At 40.7% G+C, this 17,692-nt stretch overlaps 1 protein-coding gene across 5 annotated transcripts in view; it reads left to right on the forward strand.

Moving 5' to 3' along the window:
- KIF26A (kinesin family member 26A) overlaps positions 1–14,642 on the forward strand; it is a 98,405-nt gene extending 83,763 nt beyond the window's left edge. For all 5 annotated transcript variants that reach the window (XM_083839432.1, XM_083839433.1, XM_083839434.1 and 2 more), the window contains 9 exons: positions 533–626; positions 1,106–1,368; positions 1,613–1,796; positions 2,090–2,249; positions 3,856–4,018; positions 4,567–7,945; positions 11,450–11,640; positions 12,502–12,652; positions 13,171–14,642. In XM_083839432.1, the coding sequence (XP_083695558.1) occupies positions 533–626; positions 1,106–1,368; positions 1,613–1,796; positions 2,090–2,249; positions 3,856–4,018; positions 4,567–7,945; positions 11,450–11,640; positions 12,502–12,652; positions 13,171–13,346 (4,761 nt within the window). In that variant the 3' untranslated portion in view covers positions 13,347–14,642. The remainder of the gene's footprint in view (positions 1–532; positions 627–1,105; positions 1,369–1,612; positions 1,797–2,089; positions 2,250–3,855; positions 4,019–4,566; positions 7,946–11,449; positions 11,641–12,501; positions 12,653–13,170) is intronic.
- Positions 14,643–17,692: the final 3,050 nt, after the last annotated feature.

Below are 17,692 nucleotides of genomic sequence, written 5' to 3' on the forward strand. Positions count from 1 at the left end.
GGATAAACTGGTTTTGGTACACTCAAGTATTTCAGCAAGTTTTCTTTATTGATAATGCTGTTTCCCCTGGAAAAGGAAAACATGGTGCTATGAAATCTTATTCAGGGATCTTAATGTATTTTCTCCAGTATGAATGTCTTTTTAATTCCTGTGAGCACTGTTGAGTAGCTTAATTTCAGTGGAGTTGCTACTATTGCTGAATAGCCTTGGCTAAGCTATTATACCAGCAGGAAGCCTGGTTGGATAGCATTCAGTTTGCTATGTTAGTCATAGAATCAATATTCCAAGAGAATTGGTTTAATAGAATTGAAAACTATTTCAGGCTGTAGTAGCAGATCTTATTATTTTTTTTAAGATAGTATAGTTACTAAAATAATAGGACTGATGACATAAAAATAAGGAGAATAATGTGGCTCAAAAATATTGAGCCATTCATTTCATACAGAAGAAGACTTAAAAAAAAAAAAAAAAAGGCAAACAAAAAAAACCATAGTATATGCTTTTACTTATTTGTCTCTAATCTTTCTTTCAGGCTGAGGTATGCTCTGGAACAGTAGCAGAAGTAATCCAGTCTGTTGTGAATGGTGCAGATGGTTGCATATTTTGCTTTGGTCATGTCAAGCTTGGTGAGCTCCCAAATTCGTTACAGTTAATTACTATGTCAGTCTGGTAATTACATGCTGTCAGCTCCTGGAACAATAAACCTGGAGTATATGAATAGATTAGAATTTCTTTTTAATTAGCTTTGCAAACTTATCATGGTTTATTTCTACACTGGGATTGTAAGTTTTAATTTGAAAAGGTAAAATGTAACATCAGATTAGCTTATTCAAGAGCGAGTTTATATATAGGTGCATTGTGATGAAAATCAAAAGATCAGAGATGTTTTTAAAATTTAATTTGCTGTGGGTCTGAGTTACAAAATGGCAAAAATAATTGAATAAATAGTAATGGATTAATAATTAAATACTTTGCATTTTTGCACATTATTTCCCATTATCTGTGTGGCACATGGCATTGCATATAATGTGCCAGTAGTAATACGAAGAAAAAGTGTCTTGTACAAGAATGGTGAATTAAGTTTACATTTGTCTTTTCATTCTAGGAAAGTCTTTTACCATGATTGGGAAAGATAGTTCCACACAAAGCCTTGGTATCATCCCCTGTGCAATTTCTTGGCTCTTCAAATTAATCAATGAACGTAAAGAAAAAACTGGGACACGTTTCTCTATTAGAGTATCTGCTGTGGAGATCAGTGGCAAAGATGAAAACCTTAAGGATTTGTTAGCTGAAGTAGCCAGTGGCAGCCTTCAGGATGGCCAGTCTCCCGGAGTTTATCTGAGAGAAGATCCAATATGCGGAACACAGGTATAATGGATATCACAGCATAAATTCTCTGAGTAGGACTTCCGTAAACTTTCTATTTCTTTTTATCTGACAACAATTATGAAAATTTTTAAGACAGTAAAAACAAATTTTTGGTTTTAATCTATAAGCCCTGCTCCCATGGTGTAAATATTTGTTTTGTTTAAGTTCTCAAGAGATTTATCCACTTCAGAGGGGAAAAAAAAAGCTCCTGTGCAAATTAGTTATTCTCTTGTTTATGTTCCAGCTTCAAAACCAAAGTGAGCTAAGGGCCCCGACAGCAGAGAAAGCTGCATTTTTCCTTGATGCTGCACTTGCTGCCAGAAGTACCAGCAAACCTGAATGTGACGAAGAAGATAGGAGAAATTCACACATGCTCTTTACTCTTCACATATACCAGTATCGCATGGAGAAGAGTGGCAAAGGAGGAAGTATGAATCTTCTCACCATGTTCTTTATTTTTAAATTACTTCAGTTTGGATTGATTTAACAATAATTTGCAATAAGCTTAGAAAGAAAAAGTGAAATGAACCCTTAAGCCAGTCTACCTATAACTTCAGTAGCTGTAGCTAATACCTGGTTTCCTCACTATTAATATTTAATGTTATCATTATCCTGTGCTGTATTCATTATTTTCTTCATTTGAATATGTTTTGAATACCCAGTCTGGCTTGAGCTCATGCAAACACATGATGTACAACTGGTTTTCCCCTTTTTGTTTTAGTGTCTGGAGGACGCAGCCGTTTGCATCTCATTGATCTAGGAAGCTGTGAAAAAGTGCTGAGCAAGAGCCGAGATGGAGGAGGCTCTCTGTGTTTGTCTCTCTCTGCCCTGGGCAATGTAATTTTGGCCTTAATTAATGGTGCTAAGCATGTGCCATATAAGTAAGTGAATTATTGCATGTATTAGCGTAAATTTGTGGCTGGTGTTACCTTAACAATGAATTGCATTGCATCAGCAAATCACTCTTTACCTAAGATGAAATTAAAGGAAGTTTTGTCAGAGAGAGATCTGTCTTCTAAGGTCGCTTACGTATTGCAGATATATCTATTTATCTACCTCTGTGTGTGTGTGTGTATACATACACAGAATGCTTAGAGGTCACATAGTAACATGAAATTCTTACTTAAGTGACCAAAAACTTGTATGGTTTTTGTCATATATTAAATTTGGGTGAATGGTTAAGATGGTTTGATTGTTGAAAAATGCAGGGAAAAATGGTGAATTTTTTTTCTGTCGTCTGTTTCCTGGGTCTTGGATTTAGACCTGTCTCAGCCAGCTGGACAGGAATAGTAAACACTTCCATCAAAATTTCATAGAATTTTGTCTCCTTTTACCAAATTTAGAAATTATATTGAAATTCAGAAAAAAAGATGAGCACCATGTTGCACAGTTTAGCAGAAGTGAACATTTATGCATATTGCTTTGTTGAGTGTACTTGAAAATAATGTTATGTTAAATGCATCAGTCAAGAGCCCAGCCCAAAGACAAGATCCACAATGTAAACATCCCTACCAGAAGTTGGCCTTCTGTCCTTAAATTTAATTGCTACTTGTCTTTATAACATCGTTCCTTCATTATCAATCATGTCATTTCACTTATTTATCTAGTGTTGCATCTCAAACAGGTGTTCTTTCTTTCTGTATTAAACAGAAAGTAGATAACTTCCTCAGGCTAGTTGCTACATTTGTGGATGGAGTACGGGTTGGATGTGTTAGAATAGGGAAGGACAGATCTTCAACTTTGTCACCTACTGTAATTTGGTGAGCATAGACTTGATGGTAGTTCCCACATATTGAGCCAGCTCGGAGTTGTGATGGAAGCAGCCTCCAGGGAGCCTTGGGTACATGTGTTGGGGATCCATGGAGGACAAAATGTCACCTATTCTGTCAGCTTTGCTTTCCATAGCTGATGATTGCATCATCAAGAAAATCTTCAGAGAGAAATTTAGCTTCCCATTTGTGATGTCAGAGCAGAGCACTGCAGGCAGAATGGAAACTAGATTAGTTAAGATGGCACTGATAATATGTTTCTGATATCTAATGTTATTTGTTTAGGATTTTCATACTGTTTCTGTTGACTTTTTTTTTCTTATCAAAATTATTAGCATGTAGCTTACAGAGCTTAGATATTCAGATGCAAAGTCTGCTCAGGTAAAAATAAAGCAATCATGAGCTGCTTGGGTAGTATGAGATAGACCTGAAATAACTAAACTAGTTATCAATCGTTTTACAGTTGTCTCAAATAACAAATAAAATGACTTACGCTACAAATACACAGGCAAATAAATTGTCAAAATGCTTGTTATCTTTGTATGTGTGTGTTTAGACACATTTTTAAGTATGGTCAAATAATAAGAGAAATTTCTTATTGACGTGTACCATAGTTGCATATATCCTATGAGAATGAAAGCACAACTTGTGGTGTAAAAATCTGCAAAAAAATTTGTTTTTTCTTTAAACCATCCTAATTTTCTCAATTGTTACACAGGGACAACAAGTTGACAATGTTGTTGAGGGAATCACTTGGGAACATCAACTGCAGAACTACTATGATTGCGCATATTTCTGACTCCCCAGTCAATTATGCAGAAACTCTCACCACCATTCAGCTTGCATCACGAATCCACCGAATGAGAAAGAAGAAATCCAAGGTTGGTGCACAAACAAGCTGCAATTAATTCATTTGAAAATAAGTTTTTCTAGCCTCTCGGTGGGGGAACGTGGGATTTCTTGGCGGTAAGAAATAATACAAAATGCATGAAAGCTCAGGAGAGGAACTGACAAATGACTTGGCACCAAGCCATCATCCCACCCTCAATTCTTAATCCTGAAATTCCCTTTCTTTTTGTTCCAAATGTATTCTTTCTTTGCTTGTATGCGAAACTATCTCAAAAGCTTCAATTTGTGTTAATTAAAAAAACAAGAAGAAATGGAAAACTGTTGAGGAGAAAGACAACATATAATATTTAATGTAAACTATCTGAAAAGCTGTGATAGATTCCTCCTAATTCAGTAAAATCTATGTAGCATGACCTTGTTACTTTAATTCACACAGTAATATTTTTCCTCTAGATGTAATTGTAATCGTACACAGAGCACAGACTATATAGAAAACCTACCTTTTTATCAATAAAGTGCATTTATGTATACCTATATATCAATTCACGTGAATAATTTTTCCCTTTTTGATCATTTGCAGTATGCATCCAGCTCATCTGGAGGAGAGAGCTCATGTGAAGAAGGACATGTCAGAAGACCTCCCCATCTGCGACCATTCCACCCACGAACGGTTGCCCTTGACCCTGACCTTCCTGTCCTGAGTATATCTAGTGATCCTGATTATTCTTCTAGCAGTGAACAGTCTTGTGATACTGTCATCTACGTTGGTCCCAATGGTGCCGCTTTGTCTGACAGGGAATTGACAGATAATGAAGGTCCTCCGGAGTTTGTTCCCATAATCCCATCCCTGAACAAGAAGAGAAGTAAAGACAATTCTGCTACTGGTAGGAGTTCTGACAAGGACCATTTTAAATGCAACACTTTTGCTGAACTGCAAGAAAGGTTAGAGTGCATTGATGGAAGTGAGGAACCCATCAGATTTGCTTGTGGAGAAATCTCTGTTGCGTCCAATTGTAATCCATTGCCTGGAGGTACAGAAAATGCACAGTCTAAACTGATAAAGGAAAAAATATCTCCTCCTTCTGGAGGATTTAAGAAACCAGTTCCACAAGAAACTGCATCTCCAAAAAAAGGACATAACCTTCCTTTCCAGACTGTTGCACCAAAGGGTGGCAATGGTAATTGTCATGAGAAGAACACACCTCACTTGAAAACAGAGCTTTCCAAGCCACAGAGCAGAGCTGACAGCAAAATAACAGTACTGGAGGGAGAGAGAGAGACAATCACTGATTCCCTGCAGTCCTCAAGGTGTAGCCCTTCAAAGAATTTGGAGCAGAATAAAGCTACAGCTGGCTGCGTCACTAAAGAAAAGTCCTTGTATGCGAAGAGACCCTTGCCAAGCCCAGCACCCCCACCTCCACAGCAGAAAGAGCAGGTGCCAGGCCCCAGTGCTCAGAGTTTGGAGCTGGACAATAGCAGTGCAGTTCGCACTCCTCCTGTGGGAATGAGCAAGCAGATGGCAAACAAACCTGAGCAGAACCCCCAAGGAAGCACATTTCTGGTTGGTAGTAATGCCCAGAATCAGTCAGGTGCTATAGAGGTACACAGCTTCCGGTCAGCGTTCAGAGGTAAATGTTTTGATCGGGATATACTAACCACCACGGTGACTTTGCAGCAGCCCGTTGAGCTGAATGGAGAGGATGAACTTGTTTTCACTGTGGTGGAAGAACTGTCCATCAGCGGGATTATGGATAACGGAAGACCTTCAAGTATCATTAGCTTTAACAGTGACTGCTCCCTTCAGGCTCTCGCATCAGGTTCGAGGCCAGTTAGTATTATCAGCAGCATAAACGATGAGTTTGATGCTTATACCTCACAGGAAACTTCTACTGGTGTAAATATTGATATTGTTGTGCCCTTTGCTAAGGATCCCTTTACCAGCAGCAGACGTTCCTCCATCAGTTCATGGCTCAGTGAAGTCAGCATCTGTACAATTGAAAGTGATGGAGCCCAGTCTAGTGACAGTTTTGTTGCTCAGTCATCTTACAGCTGTAACAAGTCTGAGGAACCATTCAATTTGGATTCACCCAATTCATCCGTCCCCCTAAAAAGCGCTCTGAATGATAGTGGATTTTGCTTCTCTGAACTGGACAGTGAGAGCATGAATTCTAGCAAGCTGTCCTCAGGCTTTGGCAAAAGCCCGCAAACCTCTGAAACTACCAAAGCATCTCAGATTAAAAGTGCTTTTTGTGTCACTGATCAGCCTGTAAAAATAAAATGTGGTAATTCTCGCGATACACCTGTAATAGAAACAATACATTCTAGTCTTCCTAGGAAAACAAAAACTACCTCGTCTCCAATCCACAATAATACTGTCCTTAGCTATAAAGAGCTGCAGAATCCACATTGCATATTTGAAGATCCCTGGCTGTTGCGCACAGATAATCAGCTGGAAACGAAACCTGCAGATGCGTTGCTGTCTCCAAAATCTCACACATTTGGTACTGAGAAGCAGCCAGGAAAAGCTGCCCAGTATTTTGGTGCAGCATCTGGGCCAACGAAGTCACAGACTATGCTCACCTGTTCGCAGAGGGTTGTAGATGGTTGTGAAATGGCCTGCAAATCCTCCAGCGGAGCTGCAAAGAAGTCAGAAGCTGTGATGAAGATGCCACAGCTGAAGAGAGGAGCCACCACACTGGGAGTGATGCCAGTATCGCATGCTAACAGTAGTTTGTCGGAGGCCATCACCCGAGGGAATTCGGATGCTCCCATGGCCACTGGCAGCTTGAAATCTTCACTGGGAAAGAAGAGTGTGCCACAGAAGTCAAGCTTGTTGCCCAGGCCAGGTGGGCCAACACCTCCAACACCTCCCGTACGCAAATCGAGCCTGGAGCAGAAACCTGTCGCTCTGGGAAATGGTGGGGGAAAAGCCACCAGCTTGGACTTTGCCAGAGCTGCCACACCAAAGGCTGAGGATGAAATGGATTTGCGTTTGAAAGCTGGGTCTTACTTCAGTGAAAGTGCCAGCAGTAGAATGAACCTGAAGGGTGACCACTCTTTGCCTAAGATGACATCAAGCTTGAAGGCGAAGGCGTCAAAGAGTGAAGCCGTGCACCGCTATGGAAGCCACATGTCCCTGGAGAGGTGTGACAGCCTGACATCAGTCGGATCCAAAGCAAATGTGGCGAGGGAAAATGGGAACCCCGGAAACAGCCGGACAGGACGCTCTGTCCCTAGGCTGGGCGTCCCCCCTGTTGCCTCTGGTGTGGCTTTACCACCACCCTTCACCGCCCCTGCACCTGGAAAAAACAGCCAGGCAAAACCCACAGCTAACCAGAAGGTCCAAGCCAGCGGAAATAAAAACCGGGGCCTCTCTGCCAGTGGGTCAAAGTCCCTCAGCTCCTCCGTGAAGTCCCTGGCGCAGCCCGTGGGGAAGGGCTCTGGCGTGGCCCCTAGTGGGAAGGCGGCCCCCCGCTCCGTGCAGCCTGTCAGCGGCAAACCCGGCCGAGGGACCATCATGGGGACCAAGCAGGCCATGAGGGCGGCCAACAGCCGTGTGAACGAGCTGGTGTCAGGCGGCTCTGTCAAGGTGGGCCACTTCCGAGGCTCCACTGACTCTGACAGCGGCAATGATAGCGGCATTAACCTCAGTGATGAGAAGTCGCAGGTCCCGGTGCTGCCGTCTCCCTACAGCAAGATAACGGCACCCCGGCGGCCTCAGCGGTACAGCAGCGGGCATGGTAGTGACAACAGCAGCGTCCTAAGCGGGGAGCTGCCGCCAGCCATGGGGAGGACGGCTCTCTTTTACCACAGCGGTGGCAGCAGCGGCTATGAGAGCATGATTCGGGACAGCGAGGCCACGGGCAGTGCCTCCTCGGCGCATGACTCCATGAGTGAAAGTGGGATGTCGTCACCGGGCCGGATGAGGAGCCTCAAGTCTCCCAAGAAACGATCAACAGGTAAGGAAGGAAGGGGAGGGCAGCCAGGTGGCCGCTAGTGTGCTGCTGAGTCCCTCAGGATGGGGGATTTTCACAGCACCTCCAGCTGAGAGGGAGAGGTGGTTTGGGGGGAGCTCAAAGCCAGGTCTGCCTGCATGCACTTGTGTGCTTGTATCGCTGTGACAGCAGCTACTTGTCATTTATTTCACTTCAAAGCTGCAGGTGTGACACAGGTGCTGTGGCGGAGAGGGCAGGAGAGGTGCTGTGTGCCCCGGGGCGACGGCAGCCTCCCTGTGAGGGAGGAGGCAGCAGATGGCCGTCAGCAGACAGGGGATGTGCCTTCCTCAGCGGGGTTGGTGGCGAGCACGGCACCAGGACGGCCCAGATTAGGGGGGTGTACGGCTGGATTGGATGAGGGTGCTGATAGCTTTTGTGAGGATCAAGTGAGAAATTCTTGTGCAGGCTGGGGGAGAATGGGGAGAGAAGGGCAGTGAGGAGAGGAGGAGCTCTGCCGCTGGGAGTTGGTGAGAAAAATTTCAGTGAGGTGGGCTGGGGCTCCCATTTGGAAACAAGGGAATACGCCTGGAGGGGAGAATAGCGCTTGTGAATTAATGAGTATTGCTGGATGCACGTTAGGTTATCCAAAGGTAGGACTTGGGGGCAGACCAGAAGGGTGCATATGCAAGATGCAAGCAAATCCTACGTTACTGCTACCAGCTAATCGCAAAATTATAGTGTTGCTCTGTAGTAGTGGTTTTATAATGTAATTTTAGAGTGCACGTGTAGATTCTGTAAACAATAGCAAACTGATGGGGGGATTGGTTCAGAAGAGGCTCCTGCTCACATACTGTGCCAAGGCAGATGCCTCTGACTGCACCGTGCAAAGGTGGGCGTACAAGTGCCAGGTCCTTTTCTCTGCTCTCTGGTGCCTTTCCTTGTTGCTTTCGCAAGTGGTGCACATGTAAGTGCCCCCCTTCATGTAAGCTGGTGGTAGCCAGATTCAGAATCAGGGTTGTATGACTGCTGTTACAGTACTCATTTTTATTGATCTAGCTCGGAGTCCTGTAGTGTCGTAAAGAATTGGTAACAATCGGTGCTGTGTAGCTAATGACCAGCAGCCTCATTCAGCACCCTAAGCATACTGACTGGTAGAAATATAGTAGGATTTGATACCAGCAATGCACTGAATTTGAGTTTTTGGTTGGAAAAGGATAATTATTGCAGTCCTTGTAGACATCCATAATGCTCAATTCTGGCTCAGAAACCAGAAAAAATCCAGCCCAAGTGAGTTAAACTGACGTAGATCTTAGGGTGCTTTCTGGTCAAAGCAACTGAGTTGCTTCAGCAGGTGATAAATCAGTTTGGAAACTTAGTGCAGCATTTTGCTGCAGTTCTCTTTCCATAGCATATCAACCTCTTAAACCTTTCCTACAAATCAATATTAACAGCTGTAAAATTTGTGCACATATTGAGAAGGCATTACCCACTGATGGATTTCTATTTGTTTTTGCCTCAGGAAATGCTTATAAGGTCTTTAAAAATGACAAACTATTTCTTTTTCCGATTGAAATTACTCTATATCAGTAAATTATGTATTACTTTTGTGGAATGCTTTAGACTTTGAGACCATAATGTATTTTATACATGAAAAAAGATTTCTAGGTACTTTGTGAAATATTTCTTAGAAGAAATGTTTGATGCAGACCCATTATTGGCCTAAAATATATTGTAATCTTTGCCAAGTGTTAGAGATTCTTGATGTTGCTTACATTGCTCCAAACTGTGTTTTAGCTGTGCAGTCTCTGCATATAAGGAAGCTATGGAAGGGAAACCCATCCTGTGGAGAGATTCTACTCCCTTGGATGTTGCTGGATACCTTGTTCCCTTATCCTTGAACTTCATCTTTGCAGAAACAACATCAACTTTGGACTTTGGCTGGTTCAGTGGAAGGACTTTAAGTTTGTCTGTTTAGTGTATAAGTCTTACCGCATCTGTTCAATGTTCTTTTCAGACAGAATCCTGCTCTTACCAATGTAGTTCCAAGATCAGAGCTACAGTGGGTGATTTCAGCAGGCAAATAGCGGTGATTCAAGCTAAATAAGTTGGGTCGTGAGAATGATGAACAGGTGTTGTAGAAGTAGAATCAAGTCTTACCCTTTCCAAATATTCCCTTTACGATTGTTGTTACTTAGAAGTTAACAAGGATGTAATGAAGAATAAGGGATATTTTTCTTAAGACTATGTAAACCAGATAACTCTTCAAGTATCTGTGGAGGTGCATTGTTCTTAGGGCTGCCTGCAGGACTTCTGTCTCCATTTTCTCCGGAAGCTTGTGGCAGGGCTTACTTGATGGCCTTAATATGAATTTTACTTTCCTGCAGAGGTCTCAGGCCCAGTATTTACCTTGGGAGCACTTTCCTCTGAGCAACAGTGTCTTGTCTGTTGGATATGCTCCCTTTGGCAAGATGACCAGAAGTAATAAGACTCCTTACCTCTGAGCTGGTTTTCAATTAAAGCTGTTTATACTTCCTGCTAACATGTGACATTTAAGTTTGTTTCTGGTGGCCTTCAGTCCTCCTGTTTGCCTAGGGATTGGACAGCAGGCTTGTTAACATTGTCTGAGCAGCCCCGTGTGTGTGTACTCATCCTCAATGTATGTAGTGTAGTCGTCAATCTTTGAGAGAACGAAGAGAGAGACATTAGCATAAAAAATGTTGGAAAAAAAAGTGCCAGCTCTCGTATACAAAAGTAACGGTATTTTTGAAGGACACAAGTCAGCTTCTGCTGTAGGAAACGTAAGTCTTGGCAATTGTATCAATGTAATGGTTTGCTGCTCATTTGGGGAAAAAAAAGGAATCGGTGAGGTTTCTCATGCTCTGACCTTCTGAGTGTTAGTGCAAATAGTCAGTGATAGGCCTGGACATCGGAGGTGACTCAAATTGCAGCTCGGTTGGTTGCTGCCTTCTGAAGTGCCAAAGACCTCCTAATTCCACGGTGTCATTGAAAACTGCTGGTATTTAGCTCCTTAAGGGTATTGGTGGTAGTTCTGGAGAGAGCTGTTGGCTCTTTGCAAAGAAGTAATGCAATGAAGGGGATCTTAGATAGTCTTTCTCGGCTTAAACTGGAGGAGCAGGATATTTTCTGACTTGTCTGTCATTATCAGTATTGGTCTGAAATTACTCACAATCACATTTCCATTGCAAGGTAATGAGTACCATAATAGCTCACCAAAGATAAATTAACCCAGGAAAATATTTTTGCAAGGAGAGAATAAACAACTGGGGCTCAGTCATCTGCTTTGGGAAGAGGAACTGCTCTTACTCCCATCGGTAAACCAATAGGAAAATATTTTGCCAAGACAGTAACCAAGTCAGCAGCCTGAGGGTACTTTACTAAAAGGAGAAGAGCAAGAAAAGCATTTCTTCTAAGTTTCTGGAGAACCTAGATCTTTAATTTGCTGCAGTAATGTTCTACAGTCTGTTAGTCCTCCTAGAGTCTGATGAACACTTGTCTTTTGTGTTTTAGGTCTCCAGCGTCGTAGACTGATTCCTGCTCCATTGCCAGATGCTGCCTCACTAGGAAGAAAACCCAGTGTCACTGGCCAATGGGTTGACCTACCACCTTTGCCAGGCACTTTAAAAGAGCCATTTGAAATTAAAGTTTATGAGATTGATGATGTGGAACGATTACAGCAACACAGACAAGAGGAAACTGAGGTCAGCACATATTTTACAACAACTGTAGACAAATTACAGTATACAGGCAGAATCCTTACTTGAATGCTGGAATGGTGTTCAGGAAATTGATTGCAATTAAAGCACTATAATTATTAATTTTACAATTCATATGTTGGGGTACCCTTAACACAGAAAATCAAAATGATTACTGTCTAAAATTAATTGTGTTTAACATGACTGATGGTGTAAATGGAAGTTACCGATGAATATATTATGAGAAGACTTTATAATCTTACCCTAGTTGATGAAACCTTACAGCCTTTCTCAACTGTAGGGTCATTAACTCTTTATGTAAATGACGGGATTCTGTTAAGTCAGGGATACACTGAGTATGGTTTGTTTGTAATTGGGAAACACCAGCTAATTCTATTTTGGAGACAAGAATTTCTATATTCTTCTGATGCCTTTTTCCCATTTCTTTCATAATAGCCTTTCCAGGATGTTGAGAAGGTAGGAATACTTTTAAGAAAATAAGAATTCATATGTTTTAGGATTAAATATGACACATTATTATTAGGCTTTGTTTATCATTTGCACTACTGGAAAAAATTCCTCTACAAACTTTAGTAATCTCAAAATGTATTGGAGATGTTTACTAATTCAGAGAAGTGCAACAAATGCTCTAGTGATGTAGTATGCTGTTCCTCTAGATTGGAGGCCATTAATTTACACTCCAAATTAAAAAACAAATACCACCGCCACCGAAAACCAACTTCAACAACAACAAAAACCCTTGCCTCCTAAGTCATAAGTAGTGAGCTGGGAGCAATTTGTGTCCAGCTGTTGGAGGTCAGCTCATAACAGGCAAATTCATGAAATGTTTTTTCTGTGTTTTAAAAGGGTCTGATGTATTTCCATACCAAGCTGAAGATACTAGAGAGGCGCCAGCAGCGAATCAGAGAAGTAAAGGCAAAGCATGAGTTTTTGAAGGAAGAGCTGGAGGAGACAAAGTGCAGGTTGATGATGGATCCAAATAAGTGGAAAGAAGACTGTAAGTCTTAGCAAAATAGTAGTATGATCAGCATGTAACAATTTTTCAGCATGTGAGCAGTCCCACTGACAAAGATAAGCAGTTGCTAAGATACTCTGCTGAAATGAACTCTAAAGTACTCTGTGACCCCATTAGCATTTCTGTGATACAGATTTTTTTTTTTCAGTGCTGGATAGTATCAGAAATGGAAGAGCTAAAAAAAAAATACAGTGGAAACTCACTGTGATTCTTGTTAATATTTATATAATCTTTCGTTATCCTTCTTTCCAAAGAAGGAAAAGATGTTTCCAAATCCATTTTATGGTTGGGAAACTGAGGCATGAGATTTGCTCACAGATTGAGTGCTGTGCTTAAATGGAGCCTCAAGGTAGAGGTTTGCATCTGCTGAACACAGTGAAAAAATTTCTTAGTTGAAGAGACGTAAGATAGTCCTCTACATGATTTTCTCCCTTGTGATAGAATACTGTTTTGCTGTGAGATGTTTATCTTACATATTTTATTTATTTTTTGTCTGACAGTTGAAGTGGATCCTGATCTTGATAAGGAGTCACAGGAATACCTGGAGGCACTGGAACAAGTGACAGAGGAACTGGAGCAGTGTGTTAATCTTTGCAAGTCACACATCATGATAGTGACGTGTTTTGATATTGGAATAACAGATGTACAAGATGGAGTAAGGGAAGTGGAAGTTTGAAGAGAGGTTTTTTAAGGGACTGAAGGAAGTGAAGCTGGATTGTCCGACATGAAGTAAAGAGATGAAGTCGCTGGAAGGTGAAGGAGGAAAGGTGAAGACTAAAAAGCAACAATGAATGTTGTAGGAGAAAGAAACAGATGAGGGGATGGGAATGTTCATAAATCATTTGGTGCCTCAACGTGACCTGAACTGTACAAAGATAAAAGTAGGAACAAGTACTGCTTCTGCCAGATGGAAGCCAAGAAATTTAGTACAAACCAAGACGTTAAAAAACAAACATACAATGGAAGTGCCTTTAAAGATCATTTGATTTTCATTTTTGTATTTGGTGCTAGAATTAAAGCCAGCAAACCTAAGCAGACCACAAAATGTATTCCTACGAAATATTTTATACTGTATAGTGTATTTATGACTATATGTAAAAAATAAAAAAAACAGCATTGTAGCAAAAGCAATAAGTAAATTATGTTTTCATACCTGAACTTGCCTTCTTGTTTCATAGAAAAGCTGTTTTATGTAGCAGAATTAAAATTGTATTATAATTGTTTTCTTGGTTAGGGTTCAAGATATTTTTATGAACATTTATCTATTGAAAAGGTGTATTATGGCATTTTGAGATGATTGTTTTACCTTCAGGTTTTGTATTATTACTTTTTCAGATCAAAATAAATGTTTGTTTTCCATTTTATATATACATATATAGATATATATTAACTGCTTACCTACTTTTTTGGTTACTAACCTCACTTATCACAGACCTGGTCTTTTTGGAGTCGTTAACTTAAGGTGAGGATGTCTACAAAGGGCACTGTGGTTTGTTTTGGTTTTCTTTTTTCCTCTTTGACTGCAGGAATTGAGAATTATGTTTATTACCAAAACCATAAAACAAACAAAAAAAAGGAAACAAAGTTTTTGTAAATGTTAAGTTAGGTCCATATTTTTATATAGTTTTGACTATAAATATAGCATTTGCATTTTGAACTTTTAAGACAAATAGTATATCTTTTTACAGTTTTTCTAAGGAAGGCAAACCCTCAGGATCAAGTTTATACATGCTGCATGAGATTTGTGCTTTTTTGAAGGAGGCCACTTAAGTGTGGGAACTATTGATAAATTGTTGCCAAACAAATACTTTTGAAAAGGTTTAATAGTGTATGTAATACCACATTTCATAATGAATCATATTTTCTGATCATCTTCCTTTTTATGGTTTTTTCAAGTCCTTTGTACAAATATGTATTATAACAGCTTGCTTCAGTTTTTATCTGTGAATAAAAGATACATCTATTGTTACGATTTCTTCTTGCTATGTAAGTGATCTTAATGTTAGGAAGAGAGAGGATGGCCTGTGGTGCACAATGCTAAATGTCATATCTCTTTGCCCAAGAGAGATAATGGAAGAGAGTTTTGACATTAGTCATCACAAACCAATCAGGAGAGAGGCAAAACACCAAAGGGTAAAATAAATAGCAATGATAATACTTATATTCTCTTAGCACTTCATAGCTTACAGAACAAAGACCATCAGCTCAGATGCTTGTTTTCCCTGATGGGACAAAGCAATTAAAAATGGGTCTACAAACACACACAAACTTTAGGAACTGGAATCAAGCCCTGGGCCCTCTTGGTCCATCACAGCATTTATTTCTGCTGCATTTGCTCTCTGGTTAGGCAGTAGCTGTGCCTGGTGCTCATTTCCCACTGATGCCAGCTGCAGTAACTCCAGGCAGATTGAATATAAAGCTAGTGCTTCTAATGGCACCATCTCAAGTATTTTCCAGCCATTTGGTCAAATGGGGTCTGTAATGCCTGAAGTTTTCCCCTCCCTCTTTCTCTTCTTTTGTAGCCTTAACAGCACAGCATCCAAGCACTGCATTCTCTTACCTTCCTAAGATGTCTGTGAGGGGTGTAGATGCTTTTCTCATTCTACAGCTGGAGGATGGAGGAGAGTGAGAGCAAGAGTCTGATGCTCAAATACCTTTATGACTTTGCATAGGTTACAAGGGATGCCCTGCTCTTATGTGGTTTATCCCTGGAAAAGGATGCACCATGTTTACTTGTTGAAATTTGGTACTACAGTGAGTTGTATGCAGGGGAATGTGGCATCTAGAATTTCTGGAGGGTCCCTGTACTGATATCCTTGAATAGCAGATACATTTATTAAGTTGTAAATTCTTGTGTTTACTTTCTATGCGTGTGCAGAAAGTCGCGGTTCTTCCAAAGATCGAATTAAAACCAAGCAGTGATTTAATACGTTGTGGGTTTTTCAGTGCAAAGATCAGATAAATACAATCAAAATAAAGGCAGCAGTGTGCTGAGGGATGAGGATTTCTTAACAAAGGAAAAAACCTCTAAACTAGAGGGCTGAAGGAGACTATTTTCATGGGAGCTCTGTAGTGGGGTGTAAGTTTTGTGCTGGTGCCACTGTACCATCCTCTGAAGGCAGCCATCTTCATGGTGCTGCCTACTACAAGGTGTGTTGACCAGTTGTATCCTCTGAGCCCCGGGCACAGCAGGCTGGACTCGCATCTTTTCAGGGTAGCCTGTACACCTCTAATAAATGGACATGAGAGTTTTTGTTTCTTTTGTTTGCCAGCTCACAAGTCTTGGTTGTTTCTCCCCAACTCTAGCAATATTATAATTGTCTGGAATAAAAATCAAGCCACAAATTATCCATTCCAAATTACATAAACCTTATTTGTTTAAATATTCATCTATGTAGTGTTTGCTTATTAGTCCTGCGGCCTTTGATACTTTTCCTTAATTTCCAGCTATGGTTATGTTTTCCACAAAATAGCAAGAGAGACATTTCAGGGCTGCTTAGTTCCATGTCAACATGGCAATAGCATGCATATTAAATATATTTAGCCTCTGGCTTGGTGACACAAAACAAGTCTGAGATGCAAAATAAGGTGAAGCACTGATGGATGAAATAGTGGACTTTTCCCTATGCAAATTATGTTCTTTATTGGTAATTGTGGATAGTAAATCTTCCATATCTCAAGTCCTCAGATCCTGTAATATTCCTTTCTTTTTGGTTACCTTTGCAGTTCTGCCCAGTTAAGATTCATACAAACATATGCTCAGTTTATAATTCAAGCCTATTTTGCAAAAGGCTTAATTATATAAGGTTGCAAATTATAATTGCAAAATGAAACTGGATGCTTTATTTCATTAATTTTCTATTGAGATTTAATGATTTAAGAGAGCCATTAAATTGCATGCTTGAAGGAATGATCTTTTTGAATTTGTTACATTACCAAATAAAACCTTAGAAACACAGTGGTGCTGGAGAACTCTATGAGTTACTCTTGGCAGGGCTAATTCACACTAGAATTCTTTCTCCCTTGGTTGCAGATCTTTCCATGAAATCCCTCACCTCCTCCTTCTCGGGGAACCCTTTCTCGGTCCCTTGATGGCCCAATTTACCAAGCAGCTCACACTATGTTTATTTCCTGGTGACAAGATTGGGTCCCCCTCCACAAAATGTAGATGCTGTATTTTTAAATCAGTATAATGGTGTCTCTAAATAAAACCTGAATATTAAAGTTCAGGAAGTGGGACAAGGATTCCCCTTTTCTCAAACACCAACTCTCATCAGATTCCTCTAACCAGGAGGCCAAAGGTGACCTTGCCTGTGTGTGAGGGGCAGTGAGAGGAGAGGAGAGGAGCGCAGCGCCTTGGACATATGGTCAGGCACCTTGTAGGAAGAGATACAGTATGGACTTAGCCAAAAACCAAGTGAGAAAGCCAGACTCTTATCTGGTTATCCGGGACTCAGGAAAACAAGGAGAACCTTGGGTTCTGGAGGCAGCCTCCAAGATTACTTTTCCATTTTCCCATCCAATGGTCATAGGCCAATAAATAAAACCACTTCTGGGAGGTGGGATTTCAACTTGCTTGTCAGAATTTGCAAGTTAGATGGTAAGTCAGTAGTCACTCCTGTAAGCTGTGCTGTTGCTAACCGTTCTAAGCAGTGTATATCTACAGGGATATTAATACAAGTCTTTGTAGATGCAGTTATTACAAACACAAGTTTCCTACAGAGAAATCAGATGGTGTGTAGGCAAAAATTAATTTCATGTATGTATAAAACCTCTTTTCCAAACAGTGCTTCTGGTCTAAGGAGTTCCAGCTAGAACACCTTAACTGCAGTATTGAAACATTGGTACTAATAGGGAATGCAATAGAAATCTGAGATTATTTGTTCTTTTCTCAGCATGCAGAAAGCGTTTCATTTATTTCTATTTCAAGGTACCCAAGTATTTTGTTTCTAGTTATAAACCCATGTTTTCCAGTCTCTTGCATTTTATTTTTAAAGTTATGCGTGGAACATAACTCCACAG

This window comes from Anser anser, assembly GCF_964211835.1.
Source record: "Anser anser genome assembly, chromosome: 5".
NCBI lineage: Eukaryota > Metazoa > Chordata > Aves > Anseriformes > Anatidae > Anser > Anser anser.